Raw genomic sequence first — 16,687 nt, 5'->3', positions numbered from 1 at the left:
TGCAGCCGCACATCCGCGTAGAACTGCGGCCGCGGTGCTAAATATTGCCACCTACGGAGAAGAAGCCCGTTTGCAGCCACACTAGAGTTATCGGGTGGATTCGCAAAACGTACGATGAGGGTCCATACCAAGATCCGGTTTCGGCACTTTTGGCACGTTCAATTACCCCAGGATGCCCACTTTTGACACAAAGTTCACCACGCTAGGTTTGTAAATCCATTCTCGGGGAATGGCCGATACCAAGGCGTTCGTTCCTCATTGTCGGAGATGTCAGCCAGGCCATGGGTTCCGGTGAAGACGGGGCTTTCGACGATTGTGGCTTGCATATGTTCTCAATGTCTAAGACGGCGGCTAGACGATATGTCGGAGTGACGGTCCCATAATAGAATTCAGGCACAACTTCGGCGCTGGCGTGGGAAGGATTCGGTGTAGCCCAGGCTGCTTGCACAACTAGGACATCACACAGGGTGGTCGCATGCCCATTGTTTAGGCCATGTGTCTGGACTAGTAAAGCATAATCAGCCACGGCAAGGCTCGTGAGTAGCCGCAGACGGATGGCAAAGGACTCTGGAGGCGTCGACGGGCGGGTGGTGGAGGAATTAGCGAGGCACGGGTAGTATGCGCCTTCCCCGGTGCGGACGTTCTTGCCTGCCAGCTGTGCCGTCCTCCACACAACACCACCGAATGCTGAGCCAATCTGCGTCGTATACGAACCGCCCTTGTCTCCGTCAGCAGGAGCCGAGTCAGACCATATCGCACAAGCTCACACTTGTACTGCCAAGAGTCTTGCGTCCGGTCAGGGCTTCTTTTCTTACGCCTCGTGCGCGGCAACGCTTCACCCACCCGCGTGCGACCGACCGACACTTCAACCATGAATGGATTCATGTCAAAAACCCGGAAGCCTGTACCAGCGGAGTCATCCCCATTTTCTGGGTGACATGTGACGCCAAACAAAACCAGATGCAGGCCATGGAGGCCTCCGTGAGTCCGTCGTCACTATGCCAACCAGGATGGCCTGTGGGAATGCTGGGGTTGCTGAGGTCGTCTCATGCCTTGCCGGAACGAATAATGGGCGTCGAAAGAAGCCCACGCAAGGAAGCTCGGCTTACGACGGACCATCTTGGCTCTCGCATGCGCTTCTTTCTCTCTTGGCATGCATAGTGGTGAGGCAAGAAAACTTCGGCAGCCGCGGCGGCACAACTCTCGCTGCGGGGTCAGTCGCCAAGTTTGGTGGCTGTTTCGTTGGCTTGAAGCTTGCTCAAAAGAAGGTGTCGCGAGAAGAGCTTCTCCAACCGCTTACGGTGCTTGGATGGACACAAGCACAAACGGCTGTCGGTGCTACTTTGCTTGTCGGCCGAATACGTTGACGTTGTCAAGTTCAAGTGACGTCGCAAAAGTTACCACGTTGTGGGAAAACAAGATCGCACCCCACGGGGAAAACTGTCAACGGCGCGCAAAGATCATCGGAGCCCACAATTCTGAGGAAACTCCTCGTGCGCCTGATACGTTCGCTCCGACCCCGGAACGTGTTTTGGTTTCTTCACTTGCGCACTTGTGCTAGTGCGGTCCACTGGAATGCTTAGTGCGCTGTGCAACGCTTGGCACACTTAAGAGGGGTGCTTTCACCGTGCCTTGCCCAACAGCCATTGCATGGTTCAACTTGGCAATCCTCGGCATGCCTTGGCTGGCATCAAGACTCACTGATGGCTGACATGGGCCTTGATAGGGTCGTTACGAGGTGGTTTATCCATCCCGAAGGGACACAGGTATATATTGGCCTCCCTCGTGTTCACTTCTGCTATCAGCATTGCGATCGGATCTGCGCCTACTTCTCCAGGGCAGTCTTACCATCACATTGCCTTCAAGTTCAATTCCGGGTACCTCACACACCATGGCGAGCACCAACCGCCCCGCAGACCCCCTCGCCAAGGGCGTCATTCCTACCGCAAAGCAAAGTCTGAGGGACCTCTTCACCTGGGACCAGCGCGTCGTTGTTCGCAATGAGTACGGCGAGGAGCACTGCGAGTGGCAAAAGCCAGAGCCTCTCAAGAACCCCTTCAGTCTGTTTGCTCAGCTTAGTTTGAAAGACTGGCTCTACTTCATCGTTGGTTTCCTTGCATGGACTGCCGATGCATTCGACTTCCACGCCTTGTCCATCCAGACAACCAAGCTTGCCGACTACTATGACACCACCAACACTGCCATCACTACTGCCATTACCCTGACTCTGCTTCTCCGCTCTGTCGGCGCTGCTATGTTTGGTGTGGCAGGAGACAAGTTTGGCCGCAAGTGGCCCATGGTTGCCAACATGATCATCCTCGGTCTTCTCCAGGTTGCTACCATCTATGCCGGAACCTTCCAGCAGTTCCTTGGTGTGCGCAGTCTGTTCGGTCTCTTCATGGGAGGTGTCTACGGAAATGCCATTTCCATGGCACTTGAGAACTGCCCGTAAGTTTGACGATATCTCATGTCTACATCAAATATTAACAAAAACAGTGTCGATGCTCGTGGTCTTATGAGCGGTATCTTGCAACAAGGTTACTCATTCGGTTACGTCCTGGCAGCCTGTGCCAACTTGGGCGTCGGTGGCGAGACCAACACCTGGAAGATTGTCTTCTGGGTCGGTGCTGGCTTCTCCATCGCTGTTGGTTTCGTCCGTGTTCTCTTCCCCGAGTCCAAGCAGTTCCAAGAGGCGAAAAAGAATGGCACCAAGAAGGCTCCTGGAGCTTTCTGGGCTGAGACCAAGATCATGCTCCGCGAGGAGTGGAAGATGTGCCTCTACTGCATCTTCCTGATGACCTGGTTCAACTACTACTCCCACACTAGCCAGGACAGCTACACAACCTTCATGAAGGCCCAGAAGCATCTCACTCCCGCGGGCGCTACCCGTGCCTCCATCTTGATGAAGACTGGTGCCTGCGTTGGTGGAACCATTCTCGGATACACCTCGCAATGGTTCGGTCGCCGCAGGATGATCTTCTGTGCCGTCTTGATCTCCGGCTGCCTCATCCCCGCCTGGATTCTACCCACCACCGAGCGCGGCCTCTCCGCATCCGGCTTCATGATCCAGTTCTTCGTGCAGGGTGCCTGGGGTGTGATTCCCATCCACTTGAGCGAGCTTTCCCCACCCGCCTTCCGTTCGTCTTTTGTGGGTATCACCTACCAACTCGGAAACATGATCTCCTCGCCTTCTGCTCAAATCGTCAACGCCGTCGCCGAGGCCACCATGATCAAGACCTCAAAGGGCAAGATGTCCCCTGCCTACGGACCCGTCATGGGTATCGCTACCGCCATCATCGTCATTGGTATTGCTGTCACCATTGCTCTCGGACCTGAGAAGAAGGGTCGCCACTTCGAGGAGGCAGGTCCCATTGGCGCAAACATCGAGCCTGCCAAGGACGTTGAAAGTGGCAGCATGCACAGCGAGAAGAATGGCGCTCAGGCTATTGAGGTCCTCGACCACTCCAACACTACTGAGAAGCGTTGAACGGAGTAGTCGCGCCCTTCCTGCGGTGCAGGGAGTATGCCGAGCAATATGCGGGCTGTACCGTTGACGGAAGCCCGGTTTTACGATACCAGATATATATGATGACCAAATATAAATGAACACATTGAAATTATGCCTCTCTTTCTCCGAATAACCTCTCTCAGTCGTAACTTCTTTCCCCCAAAGCAGTTCCTTCGTCCTCTCCCGTCATGCAACTCCAACTCCCCACGTGCGCACCCCCACATATTTTCTCCACACTTGACACAACTACCCCCACTGCCCACAAGTAACTAGCTATGCGCACCACGTGCCCCAACAACAAAAAAATCCTACGAGAAAAAAACCGCCGAGACGCTATTCTTTTCCCTTAGCTTGTTGGGTGGGACCCATGGGGAAGACCGACGTAACCGATGTTTTTACGGAGTTTACCCTTTTTGGGTATACCGAAGGATTGGGATGTGCGAGGGTAGGTTGTGGGGCTAGTCCAAGATCATACCAAAGCTAAGGTGGTAGGGGGTAAGGTGAGGTGAGGTGAGATGAGGTAGTGTAAGTGAGAGTGTATTTTTGGTGTTTGTTAGTTCGTGAGGGTGGATGTGTGATGGGGTTTTGGTGTGGATTGTTGGTGCGGTGGGTGAAGGTGGGGTAAGTGGTGGATGTTGTTTAGAATGGGTAAGACAAGGGAATGAGGGATAGGAGATGTGATGTGATAGAATAAATAGGCTGCTGGAGGTTAAATGTTTATTGGAAGGATATGTTTGGTTGGGTTGGTGGCTGGTTGGGTAGGGCGTATGCGGATGTAGGCGCGGGTTGTGAAACCTTGAAATCCTTCCGTAGCTGAGGCAATCGGGTCTACGGGCTCGATGTTGTTTAGTAGCTTGTACGATAGTTAATAGGATTTCTAACTTCAATACTGGTGTTGATGCTAGCTTTCATCAGATAGGGCGGGGACTGTTCTACATGTTGCTACCTCTTGCTATGAATCTCCGACTGCAAGTACATCCGTCCCAATCGACATGTTCACACCCATCCCACATTACTTCTAGAAGTCTTGTATTACCCATTACATAAATAGACTTTATGCGCATAACAGCGACACGTTCCTCGCCGCGATGATACTAACCCCTATCCCATGCGCATCAGCAGAACCATTGGCCTGTGACCCAAACGCATTTTGTGCATCTGTCGTTGCTGCATAGGCCCTGGAGCTTTATGCATTGCGATTTAAGCGGGAAGTAGTTTGCGTTTGCGTGCTCGTGTTGGTGGAAACTTGTAACGTGGGTGTTTGGGTTTACGAGAAGGGATGTTTCATTCGCTTTTTACCAGGCAGTTGGGTCGGTATTGAAGCCCAAAATATCTGTGGGGGCAAAGCATGTTTATACCAGCCTAGAGGTGAGATCGTGTATGTTTGACATTGAGGTGGAGACTTCGTTGGTTGTGAGAACTTCATGTATAAATCCGCGATGAGATCAGTCGAGTGGGTGATACGAGATGGAAGATACGGCTCTGGACAATTAGAATGGTAGCTGCAGTCATATCCCCTCCTTCGTTAGTATCATTGATGTTCAAGGGGTCTGTTTGCTGGTTCAAGACGGGCGGGCTTGGAAATAAGAGGTTTCCGCTCGTGACGCGCCTCCTATAGCTGAACAGTATTCTAATCTCGACTGTTACACTCCTACTATTCCTTATTATTTAACCTTGTTGTCATTGAATAACTTGCCAGGTCGATGTCTTAGTACCAGTGTACTGCTCTGAATTGCCACACTGTGGCTGATATCTTGATGACATCGCCACAAGACTGGGAGGGATATGGGTGTGGCGCAGATGGCTCCACATGTGGCTAACCGTTGTGGAATCCGCCAATACAGCAAAATTTGGAAACTGCTACTGTTGCTCACCACAGCTGATAAGCGCAGGTTTATCAGCCGCTGTAGATTATGGCGGGGTATCGTTGCACAGGACACGACGGCAGCGCAATGGTCACAACCAGACCGCAGCGTGCCGGATCCCGTTCCTGGAGAAGGCTGGCGCTACGCCAGCCGTCTAGCTTTATCCTAGCTAGCCGCCCCATACGTCATATTGGAGATGCAGAAAAACAGGCATCCATGGTGTCTGCCAAGGAATGATGGACGTTAAGAAAGTTGGCGCGCCAGTAGTCAGGCACAAGTACTACTCTTCTATCGTATAATCGGTCCGCGGAGCCAGTACCGACACGGATACCCCGGAAGACCAACCGCAAAGGTCTAGTCGTTACCATGGCTGAAGAGATGGTGGTACGTTGCTGCCGAGATCCGACATCTATTTTGGCCCATGTGCTGACTTAGGATTCTTGAAAAACAGGAGCTGGGGTTCGAGGGTCTCGATCGATTTGCTAATAAGTACTGGGACCGGACTTACGACCGTCTACCAGAAGTACCACGACCAGGGAGAAAGAAGCGTCAGCAGCAACGTCAGCAACAGTACCAGAATGGACAGAGACAACAATATCTGCCACAAGATTCATCTCGTCACCCAGACAAAGGATACAGACCCTCTCACTGTCCCTCAGAAGACGTGATTGACTACGAATCGGACCCAGAGATGTACGGACCCGATCGCAGAAGAGACAGTTATGGAAGAGAAGAAGGCTACTATGAGACGGGACGAAACGACTATAGGACACCAGGACCGGGCTTCAAAGTACCCAACGCTCGTGATGAATACAATGGTTCACGAGGTGTGCAGGTAGCAGTACGTCTCTCTACCACAGAAGATGTGGGTGTACAGCTGACCGGAATAGGCATACGCACCTCAAGTCCAACCAGTCTACGAGCAACGCCGACCGGCACCTCACCGAAGACGGTCATCATGGTCCCCGCCACGATCTGAACAGCACAGTCGTCGTGATTCACGTCACCAGCGTTCAGATTCTCGATCACGTTCACGTTCGAGCGACGCGAAACATCGCTTGATTGCGACGGTGGGAGGGGCGTTGGTGGGTGGCCTAGCAGGCAACCAGGCTACCAAGGGCGGAAAGTACGATACGGTTGCCACTATTGCTGGGGCCATTATAGGTGGCGTTGGTGCGAGGGAGGTGAGTGGCCAATGGGACGAGAGAAAGAAGAGGAAAGAACATGGAGAAATGGGGCGGGAAAGTGTACATGGAAATGAAAGATACAATCGCGATGACAGACACGGCGATGACAGATATGATGGCAGTGGAAAATACCGGCGTGATGATCGAAGGAGGCCCTAGGTGGTCTCTGGGGGCTGTCGCAGGATTTTGACAAGTTGGACATGGGAAATGTATATTTAGCCAGGGCCTGGGGCGCTCATTGATGCATGTAAAAGGGTGAAGACAGTGTGTGTGTAGGAGGTCGGTCGATGAGTGACATGCATGATTGCTGGTTGAGTGATGTGCTTGGTACGGGAATGACGTGCGACGGGCGCGCCTTGTCTGCGACACGGTCTGATGCGAAGGTGAAGGGGCCACGCGACGGTTGGAGTTCAAAGGGGGGCGCCAGGGGTCAGATGTCGGTGCGTGGGCACTTGGGCTGATGATAGCCGATAGCTCCAAGCATGGATCTGCTGCTTTTTGCCGGCGACCGCTATTCTGGAAGCTCTGTAGAAGGCCTGGAGGGTGAAGGGGCCTTGTTTTCGCAGCGCACGTGTTGCAAGCTAAGCAGGCGCAAAAAGGTGAAAGGGAAGCACACTCGCAGCGAGAAGGATGCATGCGTGCAGCGTCGAGGGTCCGCAGTCATGGGTCTTGGCTGACGCCGTCTGTATGGTTTCGAGAAGGTCGAGTACATGGTTAGAGTTAGGCTGATGCACCGCGTTGCGGGACCAAGCCTCGTCCCGCAGCAGTCTATCCATCATCCCTCCGAAGCACGACGGGTCCGGTCAGAAATTATACAAAGACCAAAACACGACACGACCAGAACACGCGAGACAGCAACAGCAACAGCAACAGCAACGAGCCTTTGCCACGCCTAGCAGGTGCCCGCACTGCCTGTTGCACTGTATCTTTCCATTGTGTTAGCTGGCGGCTTTTAGCTGTGTCGGTCGCTGCATCGCGCGCTCCTTGGCCGAGCAATCAACCAAGACCAACAAGCAAACGCGAGGCGTTATCACCACACCACGTCCAGAGCAGCCCGGAGCACCACGATGAGCTGAGGATTGCCCAGCTACAGCACCAACACACGCCACCCCGCACCTTCCCTTGTTACCCATTGCTCGAGTCGCTCTTGCCCGGACTGTGTGACGGCTGCCCCTCGCGCCTTCCCGACCGGCACGTCTGCCCCAGGCGGTGTCGACGGCCAGCACGACCACAATGCGCAGATACAGATCCGGCAGTGGCCCTGTACGCGCTCATGGCGGCGTCGCAGTGCCCGACCCCTTTGCCATGGTGCGCGCATACGACAGCGACTCCAATCCCGCCAGGCCTGTCAGACCCTCCCCGCTGGCCGCTTCCACCATCCAGGGTCTGCCGCTCGACCTGCTTGACCGCCTACGCTCCTTCCCGCTGTTCAAGGCCGCGCCCGATGAATTCCTCACACAGGTCGGCTTGCATCTCAAGCCCCAGCTGTACCAGCCGCATGATACCATCCTCACCGAGGGCGAGACGGGCAAGGCCATGTACTGGCTGGTCCGCGGCGCCGTGCGCGTGACCTCGCGAGATCAAGAGAGCACATATGCAGAACTCAAGCCAGGTGCCTTCTTTGGCGAGATTGGCATTCTAATGGACATTCCCCGTACCGCCACCATCATAGCCAACATGCGCTCGCTGGTCGTGCGGCTGAACAAGGAGGACCTCACCAAAGAGCTGCCCAAGTTCCCCGACGTCGAGGTTGCCATCAGACACGAAGCCCAGGAGCGCCTTGCCATCCTGCAACGCAAAAAGTCGGAGCTGGGCGCCAAACGCCCCGCCATACCCATTCGCCAGATCACAGGCAAGCGCGACCGCGAAGATGGCGATGTGGTCATGGCAGAGAGCGGCACTCTCCGCGAGGGTGAGATCAATGCCTTCAAGAAGAGGAAGTCGCCCAGCCCGGGACTCACCGAAGCCATCGCCCACAGCGCTTTCGGAAGTGGCAGTCTACATGTGAGACATCTGCTCAAAGAACTGCCCCTCTTCTCTGAGCTACCGGATGACATCCTCCATTTTATCGGCATGCGTGCCCAGCCATGCTCGTTCGATCCTTTTACCGACATTATCAAACAGGGCACCCAGGGGCGCGACGTCTTCTTCATCGTCAAGGGCGAGGTCGAAGTCATCAACACGAATGCGCCCGAGCAGAATGGCCACACTTCACCTACCATGGGACGCCGGAAATCCATAGCTGCTGGCGAGCATCATTTCCAGGAGGTCAAGGCCCGATTGAAGACTGGACAGTACTTTGGCGAAGTTGTCAGTCTTTCGCTTGCCCCACGTCGCACCGCCACTGTACGTTCTGTATCGGCCGTTGAATGTCTGATGATTAGTGGCGATACGCTGAACCAACTGTGGGAAAGGTGCACGCCAGATGTGCGCCGACAGGTAGAGTCTGTCGCAAAAGAGCGTCTACGAGCAGCAAAAGACGACGACGTGCGCATGGCCGATGCACACAGCATACCGCCCAATATCGATGACTTGGCCATAGCCGACCATATAATGCCCAGGACGCCGCGGCGCAAGAAGAGCGTACCCACAGTTACCTTTAATGACACACTTGACATGGATAATCCGGTGACACCCACACGGAGGGATGAGAAGATGATGGAGCCATATGACCCCGATCCATTCCTAAACGTCGACCTCGATAATGTCAGATCGCGCTCGCGACGAGGATCTCTTGCCCCACCCACGCCCACCTCGATACAAGAGTCACCCACTATTCCTGCAAACCTTGATTTCTCCAAATCACCTGGCGGCTCCCCGCTTTCGCCTTCACCATCGGTTTCCATATCGAAGCACGCATCGACTCCACCAGAGGTCCCGTTCGACTTCAAGCGGCCGCGGCTGGTCGGACGACCAAGCAAATACACAAGAGGCAGACTGCCAGATCCCATACTCACAAAGGTGCTGGCTAATATGGACATACATGAATTGATGAAGTTACGCACCATCTCATCGCATTGGAGCAAGATGATATCCGAGTCTCCAGACCTAATTCACAACCTTGATCTTACCAAATACAACCGCAGGGTCACAGACCGAGCACTAGTCGATATAATATGTCCGTTTGTAGGCACTCGCCCTAGATATGTCAATATCAGCAACTGTTTCCACGTCACCGACGAGGGCTTTGCTGAACTAGCAAAGACATGCGGACCCAGCGTGAGGATATGGCGCATGAAGAGCGTATGGGACATTACTGGACCAGCTGTGTTGGAAATGGTTCAAAAGGCCAAGGGACTAGAAGAAGTAGATCTCAGCAACTGCAGGAAAGTCGGAGATAACCTTCTAGCCCGAGTGATTGGATGGGTGGTACCTGAGATGAATCCGCAAATGGCAATGGCGCATGCACAACACCAAGCTCAAATGAATGGCCGCCGAGGAAAAGGAGGTGCCAATGGTCAACCCGTCCCACAGCCTCTACCACCCGGCACGGTGGTGGGTTGTCCGAAGCTCAGAAGATTGACATTGAGCTACTGCAAGCATATTACCGATCGAAGCATGGCTCATATCGCCGTTCATGCAGCAAACCGCATCGAAAGCATTGACCTGACGCGGTGTACGACTATCACGGACGTGGGCTTCCAACATTGGAGCGTCTACCCCTTCCCGAGGCTGACGAAGCTGTGTCTCGCCGATTGCACGTACTTGACTGACAATGCGATCGTGTACCTTACGAATGCAGCCAAGGGACTAAAGGAACTCGATCTGGTAAGTCGCGAATTGGACAGCTAGTTTTCAAGTGCTAATTACATGTGATGTAGTCTTTTTGCTGTGCCCTTTCTGACACTGCCACGGAAGTTCTTGCCCTCGGTCTTCCCTCTCTCACCCACCTCAACCTTGCCTTTTGCGGTTCCGCCGTCTCCGACACATCGCTCCGCTGCATATCGTTACACCTACTTGAGCTCCGCAATTTGTCCGTCCGGGGCTGCGTCCGCGTCACTGGCACGGGCGTAGAAGCTGTAGTTGAAGGATGTAGAGACTTGGAGCGCTTTGACGTTAGTCAGTGCAAGAATCTGGGCAGATGGATCGAAGCCGGAGGCGTAGAGAGTGTACGAAACAGAGGGAGAAACGTCAACTTCGTCACAGTTAGTGACGGACGATGGCGCGATGGTAAAGGAAATCTGCCGCGATGGTGATGATATAAACACGTATGATTTTATGGTACGATCTGTATGGTATCTAAGACGGCGCATTGAACTTACTTTGCTATGGACGCAAATCTAGATCTGGATATCTCTTTGGGTGGCGCTTGTAGATATCACGCTAGATTCCTCGTTATTTTGGTGTATCAGATTTACGTAGTATTATTTGCATAGCTCTCCAACACACATAAGAGAATAGAAGCTTCGAAATGTTGATATCACGCCGAATCTCGCCATGTGTGCATATGCAAGAGTGATGCGTGGCGGGGTTACAATTGCGTCCGAGTTACGGTGGCTTGGCATTTCTCGCGCCTTCTACTGAAAACGTCATGATAGTTCGCATATATCATCCCTACGCCGCTCACCTTCCTGTCGACAACAACATCGCTAAAGCACTCACAACATGGCGTCGCTCCTACGGAGACCTTTCGCCATCACGGCGACACTGCGACAAGCATCACCAAAAGCACCGCAATCCCTCACGATTCGCGCCTTCCACAACACGCCACTTAAGCAACACCCCCAATTCTTCCGACCCGCAAAGCCCACGGTATCGACGTCGCAAAATGTCTCCAAGTTCCAGCAAGCGTTCCGACGAGGATATCAGCAAGCAGTATACAACCCAATGGCCCAGGGCGACTTGCGACAGCGCCTGCTCTACGGCGCCGGTATCTTCGGCGCAACGCTGCTAGGCATCAACTTCATCTTCAACCGCGAGACCCGTGAGGATGGTGGCATGCCGCCATTCGAGCGCGAATACCTCAACGACACTTTTATGCACACTGGCCTCGGAATTGGAATGATTGGTATTGCGGCGCGCGCTCTGCACATGAATGGTTGGAGTTTCAGGCTTATGGCTGCAAACCCGTGGCTCGTTCTTGGTGTCGGTCTTGTTGGCAGCATTGGAACTATGTACGGCACTATGGCGACACACCCTAGCAAGTGAGTAATACCCAGAAGCATTCAACTTTGTAACACTATACTGACAAGATGCAGCTATGTTCAAAAGTACGCCCTCTGGTCTGCCTTCAACGGTACGCAAGCCCTCCTCTTGTCGCCTCTCTTCTTCATGCACCCCGCTATCCTCGCACGCGCCGGTCTCTACACTGTCGGCATGATGGGCTCCATTGCCTTCGTTGGTGCCACCGCAAAGACAGACAAGTACCTGTACCTTGGTGGTCCCCTCCTCGCTGGTGTCGCCATCGTCGCTCTATCCGGTCTCGCTCCCATGGTCATTCCCGCCACCGCTGCCCGCACACTGATGTTCACCGAGAACATCTGGCTATACGGAGGTCTAGCCGTCTTTGGTGGCTTCACCCTGTACGACGTGCAGAAGGTGCTAAACCATGCGCGCCAGGCTGAGCGTGGTTTGATCCCCAAGGACCCTGTCAACGAGGCCATCTCGCTTGAGCTCGACTTTATCAACATCTTCATTCGCATGGTACAGATTCTTGGTATGAACCAGAACAGGAGGAAGTAGAAGATATAATCTGGGACTACATATATCGGCAATGTTGTTCGGAAATGAGCATGGAATTGCTTAGCATATTGTCGTTTGGGTAGATTGGCCTATGGGTTTGAACTGTAGCTGTACATATTGCTCCTCTCTTTCTTTATCTCCCGTCATATCGTACAAATGAGCAAAAACAATTGAAATATACATTACTGTCGTTTTGTTGAGACACGGTGCTTCCATGTGATAAATATTACGTTGTGGTTGTGGGTGATGCATCTCGTCCATGATAAGATAAGAAAAAGGATATATATGGTCCACATGAGTTATGGTCGTGACTGAAAGAATGGAAATATTAGAAAGTGATTAGACACGGTTTACTGCGAGGTGAAAGAAAGAAGAGATGTAAAGTATAAAGTGTATAGTTAAGAGTGATAGAAAATAATTTGTTTGACTTGTCAGAAAACAGCCTGTGGGTTGAAAGCGCCGATATCCCTTCTTCTTCTTCTTCTTCTTCTTCTTCTTCTTCTTCTTCTTCTTCTTCTTCTTCCGTTGGTCCAGAGTTGTGTATATCTTACATATTTGTCAAGTTCGTATCTTGTTGTCGTTTTTCGTCATTTCCATTCTTAGCCTTCTAATAACTCCCCCTTCTTCTATTCCATATCCATCCGTCCGTCCATCTATTACGCCCTCACCGTCTGCTGCTGCTGCTCAAGACGATACCTATGATAAAGATCCTGCAACGGAATCGTCGGCGTAACAGCCAACTGAAAGCGCTCCCCATTCGTCGTCTTGGAAGTGAACAAATTATCGAATTCCCGATAGTTCTGGTTGTGGTGGTTATGGCGTGCGCCTATTCTCAGAAGTTACTTGATTGTCCGCGGCACCGAGATTTTAACAGCGTAACGAACCGGAGCGACGATCCCCAGTGCTGGGGGCAAAATCCGACTTATTGTAGCTTTTGGAAAAGGTCCTGTACATGAAGAGGCTCTTGATGCCTTTGCGGTGGTGTTGCGGTTCGTCCATGGACGACGGCGGGGCGAGCACGGGGACTTGGGGTAGAGCGGTGATTTCGTCGTCGCGGCTGTTTGTCGTGGCTGTGTTTGCCGTGTTGAGCTTGCTGCGGGAGCTGCGCGGGGGGGATTGCAGGATTGGTGGTATGGGCGTCCTGACGCGGTCGAAGTCGATGACGTGCTCCCTGATGTCGCTGACTACGTCGTGGTACATGGCTGTGGGTTCCCCGGTTAATACACGCGTGATGCGTGGTGTTGTTTTACGCTTTCCACCAGAGGCAAATGGGTCGTGTTGCTCGTCTTTTTCTGGTACGGGGGGCGAGACTGGAATTACTTCTGGTGCGTCTCTTGAGCTGGGTACGGTTTCTAGCAGATCGAAGTTGAAGTTGAAGCCGGAGAAACGGGTGGGGGACTTCCAGAAGGCGCCTTCTTTATTGGTAGCACCCCGCTTCTCGCCGTGTTTTTGGTGCGCATCTCGACGTCTTGGGGTTTCGCGAGTAGTGCTCTTTACGGGCTTGGCTCTGATCTCGGATCGCTTGCGGGACGGGAGTTTTGGGGGGCTCAACTCAATATCGTGGCTGGTGTTGTTACTGACATGGTTGCAAGGCCTGGTTTCAAGGTGGTAAATGCGCGTTTGCATGTCAAGCATGGCTTCTCTCTGGAATGCGAGTTCGGCCTGGATATTCTGAACGATTTCAAGCAGTGTCCGGTTCGTCTGTCGCAGCTGAGACTTTGTGGCAGAGAAATTGGGAACCCGTTTTGATCTCGACGTCGGTTTCGTAGGCGTGGTTGCCTCGTTGTAGGCAGCGGCTATGGTTCCCTCCGGACCGCTGATCAAATCCAACATGGTCGCGCCTGAAAGATTGGCCGTATGTCTCGAAGATTCCCGGACGCTACGTTCGTCATCATAGAAAGTGCCGTGTACCGGCTTCGGCGAGCTTGGAGAATTGAGAAATGTCGTCATTGCAAAATGCGCGAATAGATGAGGTGAAAGGATGAGAATTGAAGAAAACAGTCGACCCAGCTCGGCCCCATATCTACTTGAGGTTTCAAGGTTCCAAAATCTGGTTAAGTTTTACTCACTTCCTGACACCAACTCGTTTCGGCCTATGCCATTGGGTTCGTGAGGGCAAGGAGCCTCGGGACCCTGCGGGTGACCGCCGCAAGGGTTTCAGCGCTGCTAACGCTTTGCGATTCGCCCGTGCTGCAATGGTGACATGACACCTGGGATCGCCTCGTTGCTATGTGCGTGACGCGAGAGCTATCAAACGGCAATAATACCCTAGCGTCAGGGTTATCGCGTTGCGTGTTTCAGTGCCGGCGTTGGTGTTTCGGGAACGACCTCGGGAGTCGGCAGGAACGGCTGCGCTGTTCGCTACACTCTCTCGTGGGGCTCAATCCAACTAGCAAGCACCTATGCAATCCTCAACGTCCGTCGATCCATCTTTGCTTGCTTCTGTACGTGAGAAGCGTGACAAGTGCGTCATGTTCTTGACAAAGAGTGCGCTGAGTCATGCCTTCTCTGCTACGACCACAAGCTTCAACTTCAACGTCTGAACTGACTAGGAATGCTTGGCTCAATATGTCAGCTATACTAAGCTGTCGTCTCGCTGATATTGAGCATGATAGATTGGTACTATGTTCGGTGCACGCTGCGGAAGCCTGGTGCGACGGGTCTAGAGTACTTGGACCTTGGATCCTCCGCATTCGCCCATCAAGGCCGGTAGTTGTGCTTTGCTTAGTCCCATGTGGCGGCCATCTCATGCGCTCATGTCTTCGTCTGGTGTGTCTGCTCAATGCGGCATTTTCTCAAGGTAAAGAACAAGTTCGCAAACAAGATGTGTCCGCGGAGCGAAGGTTGAGTGAACAGATCCACACGTGACGTCATGAATCGCTCCAATGTTAGCCCCCTAGGTCTTGGACTTTGCCATCCGCCCCACACACCTCATGCGAAAGACTGCAAGTACTCCACATGAATCCTCATGACAATATCGCAGCCACATCTCTTTCCAAAACATTCTCATGCCCTCCACGACCGCCGACTTCCGCGCGCCAATGCCGGTGATACGCAGAGGACCTCCGTTACATCGACCGGTTTCCTGTCCAGATGAATGCCATTATGAAATCTCAAAACTTTGCTTCCTGCCGAATGTGGGCATGCACCAACTAACGTACATGCTTAATTTAAACCTAGAAGAGCCTCTCCTCGGCACAAGATTCCGATGCATGTCACTAGGAAACAAGTCCGCGCTTGCCTAGAAACATCGAATCCTGCTGTAGCTTTGTCATTTGCATTGACCCTGCCGCATGTTTTCACTGTCATGCATTCTGCCCCTGGCTTATTATGCAAGCGGGTATATGTACATCTTAGGTCAGTCTTCACCGCATCTGGCATCCTCTTTTTTTTTCTGTCGCCCTGAATCTTGTGTAGCCCTGCTGGCTCCAGAAATGACTCGGGTATTCGGAAATGGCTTTTGAAGTCGTGTTCTGAACAGTTCTCCGAAGATGCCAATGTTTTCTCTTGATCTTGTTTCACTGCCCAGGCAGGGTTATCAACGACTTGAATTTAGGCGGCATTCATCACTGAAAAGTGTTTCAAAGTCTATTGGCTCGGATTCCACTTACGAGCCGACAACTCTATGTTACATCTGATGGCTACTACGATATCCATCCATTCTAGACATTTCGCAACCACCGCCTTCATCATAAACCCAACCAGTGCACCGAGCTTCTGGTGCTGCGCTGAGGCATACCTACGAGCAACCTCATTTAGTCGATCTTGGAGTTCCCCCGATTCGTCATCTTGTGTCCCGGTCAGATGGCTGACTGTTCGCGTCATCTCCGGTATTATATAACGGCCCTTTTGTATGGAACTCGCCCGCTCTACCGTGTACGACTACGAGACGTATCGAAGGCTTGCAACACCTGGACAAGAGAATCGAAAATCAATCCGGTCAGAATGTATGTGTACAGCTGTCAGACTAGTTGCGCATCATTGGTTGCTTTGTGTCATGTCCGGTGTACTGTCTTGAGGCCGCCCTGCTTGACATAATCTTATGCCAAGACAACGACTTTTCAGCCGCCATACCAGCGGCTGTGGAACACGATATAGGAGTAGCTGCCATAGAAGTGCGGAATCGGGTGGCGAGGGCCGCAAAAGATTCGCTGGCTACAACCATATTCGTAGCACTAGAGTGGCTTGTGAGCATAGTGGTCTTGACATACAATTGCAGCCAAGGAAAGTCTGGACTGCAATAGTGTAAAGGTTGAGGTGAGTGCAATTACAAGAGGGTTATCGTTTGAGCTCAACCAGGTAACAGGTGGACCATTACGTCGGGACAAAAAGATGAAAGCCCCAGCCAGTGGTATAACACGATTTGAAAGCATAGAGGTAGCCTCCAACTGCGGGGTCGTGCACGGTTTCCATCAGCGCTAACTACCCAGTGAGCTACCACGTCA

At 52.7% G+C, this 16,687-nt stretch overlaps 5 protein-coding genes across 5 annotated transcripts; 4 read left to right on the top strand and 1 right to left on the bottom strand.

Annotated features, from left to right (window-relative positions):
- Positions 1–1,891: 1,891 nt before the first annotated feature.
- On the top strand, positions 1,892–3,487 carry PtrM4_076260 (ProP, Permease major facilitator superfamily; the record flags this gene model as incomplete). Its single annotated transcript, XM_001940593.2, has 2 exons — positions 1,892–2,448; positions 2,497–3,487. The coding sequence occupies 2 exons, from the start codon at positions 1,892–1,894 to the stop codon at positions 3,485–3,487; spliced, it is 1,548 nt and encodes a 515-aa protein (XP_001940628.1).
- Positions 3,488–5,739: 2,252 nt separating this feature from the next.
- PtrM4_076250 (Rick-17kDa-Anti multi-domain protein) lies at positions 5,740–6,719 on the top strand (the record flags this gene model as incomplete). Its single annotated transcript, XM_066106218.1, has 3 exons — positions 5,740–5,757; positions 5,825–6,214; positions 6,264–6,719. 3 exons carry the CDS (start codon positions 5,740–5,742, stop codon positions 6,717–6,719), a joined length of 864 nt encoding a protein of 287 aa, XP_065963156.1.
- A 1,074-nt stretch (positions 6,720–7,793) lies between these two features.
- Positions 7,794–10,756, top strand: PtrM4_076240 (Crp, cAMP-binding protein; the record flags this gene model as incomplete). The annotated part of the gene is made up of 2 exons (XM_001940591.1): positions 7,794–10,328; positions 10,382–10,756. 2 exons carry the CDS (start codon positions 7,794–7,796, stop codon positions 10,754–10,756), a joined length of 2,910 nt encoding a protein of 969 aa, XP_001940626.1.
- A 409-nt stretch (positions 10,757–11,165) lies between these two features.
- PtrM4_076230 (bax inhibitor family protein) lies at positions 11,166–12,242 on the top strand (the record flags this gene model as incomplete). Its single annotated transcript, XM_001940590.1, has 2 exons — positions 11,166–11,704; positions 11,759–12,242. 2 exons carry the CDS (start codon positions 11,166–11,168, stop codon positions 12,240–12,242), a joined length of 1,023 nt encoding a protein of 340 aa, XP_001940625.1.
- Positions 12,243–13,109: 867 nt separating this feature from the next.
- PtrM4_076220 (Metaviral-G domain containing protein) lies at positions 13,110–14,075 on the bottom strand (the record flags this gene model as incomplete). The annotated part of the gene is made up of 1 exon (XM_001940589.2): positions 13,110–14,075. The coding sequence occupies one exon, from the start codon at positions 14,073–14,075 to the stop codon at positions 13,110–13,112; it is 966 nt and encodes a 321-aa protein (XP_001940624.2).
- Positions 14,076–16,687: the final 2,612 nt, after the last annotated feature.

This window comes from Pyrenophora tritici-repentis, chromosome 3 (assembly GCF_003171515.1).
Source record: "Pyrenophora tritici-repentis strain M4 chromosome 3, whole genome shotgun sequence".
In the NCBI taxonomy this organism is placed as follows: Eukaryota; Fungi; Ascomycota; class Dothideomycetes; order Pleosporales; family Pleosporaceae; genus Pyrenophora; species Pyrenophora tritici-repentis.
This window is presented reverse-complemented; position numbering and strand designations above follow the sequence as displayed.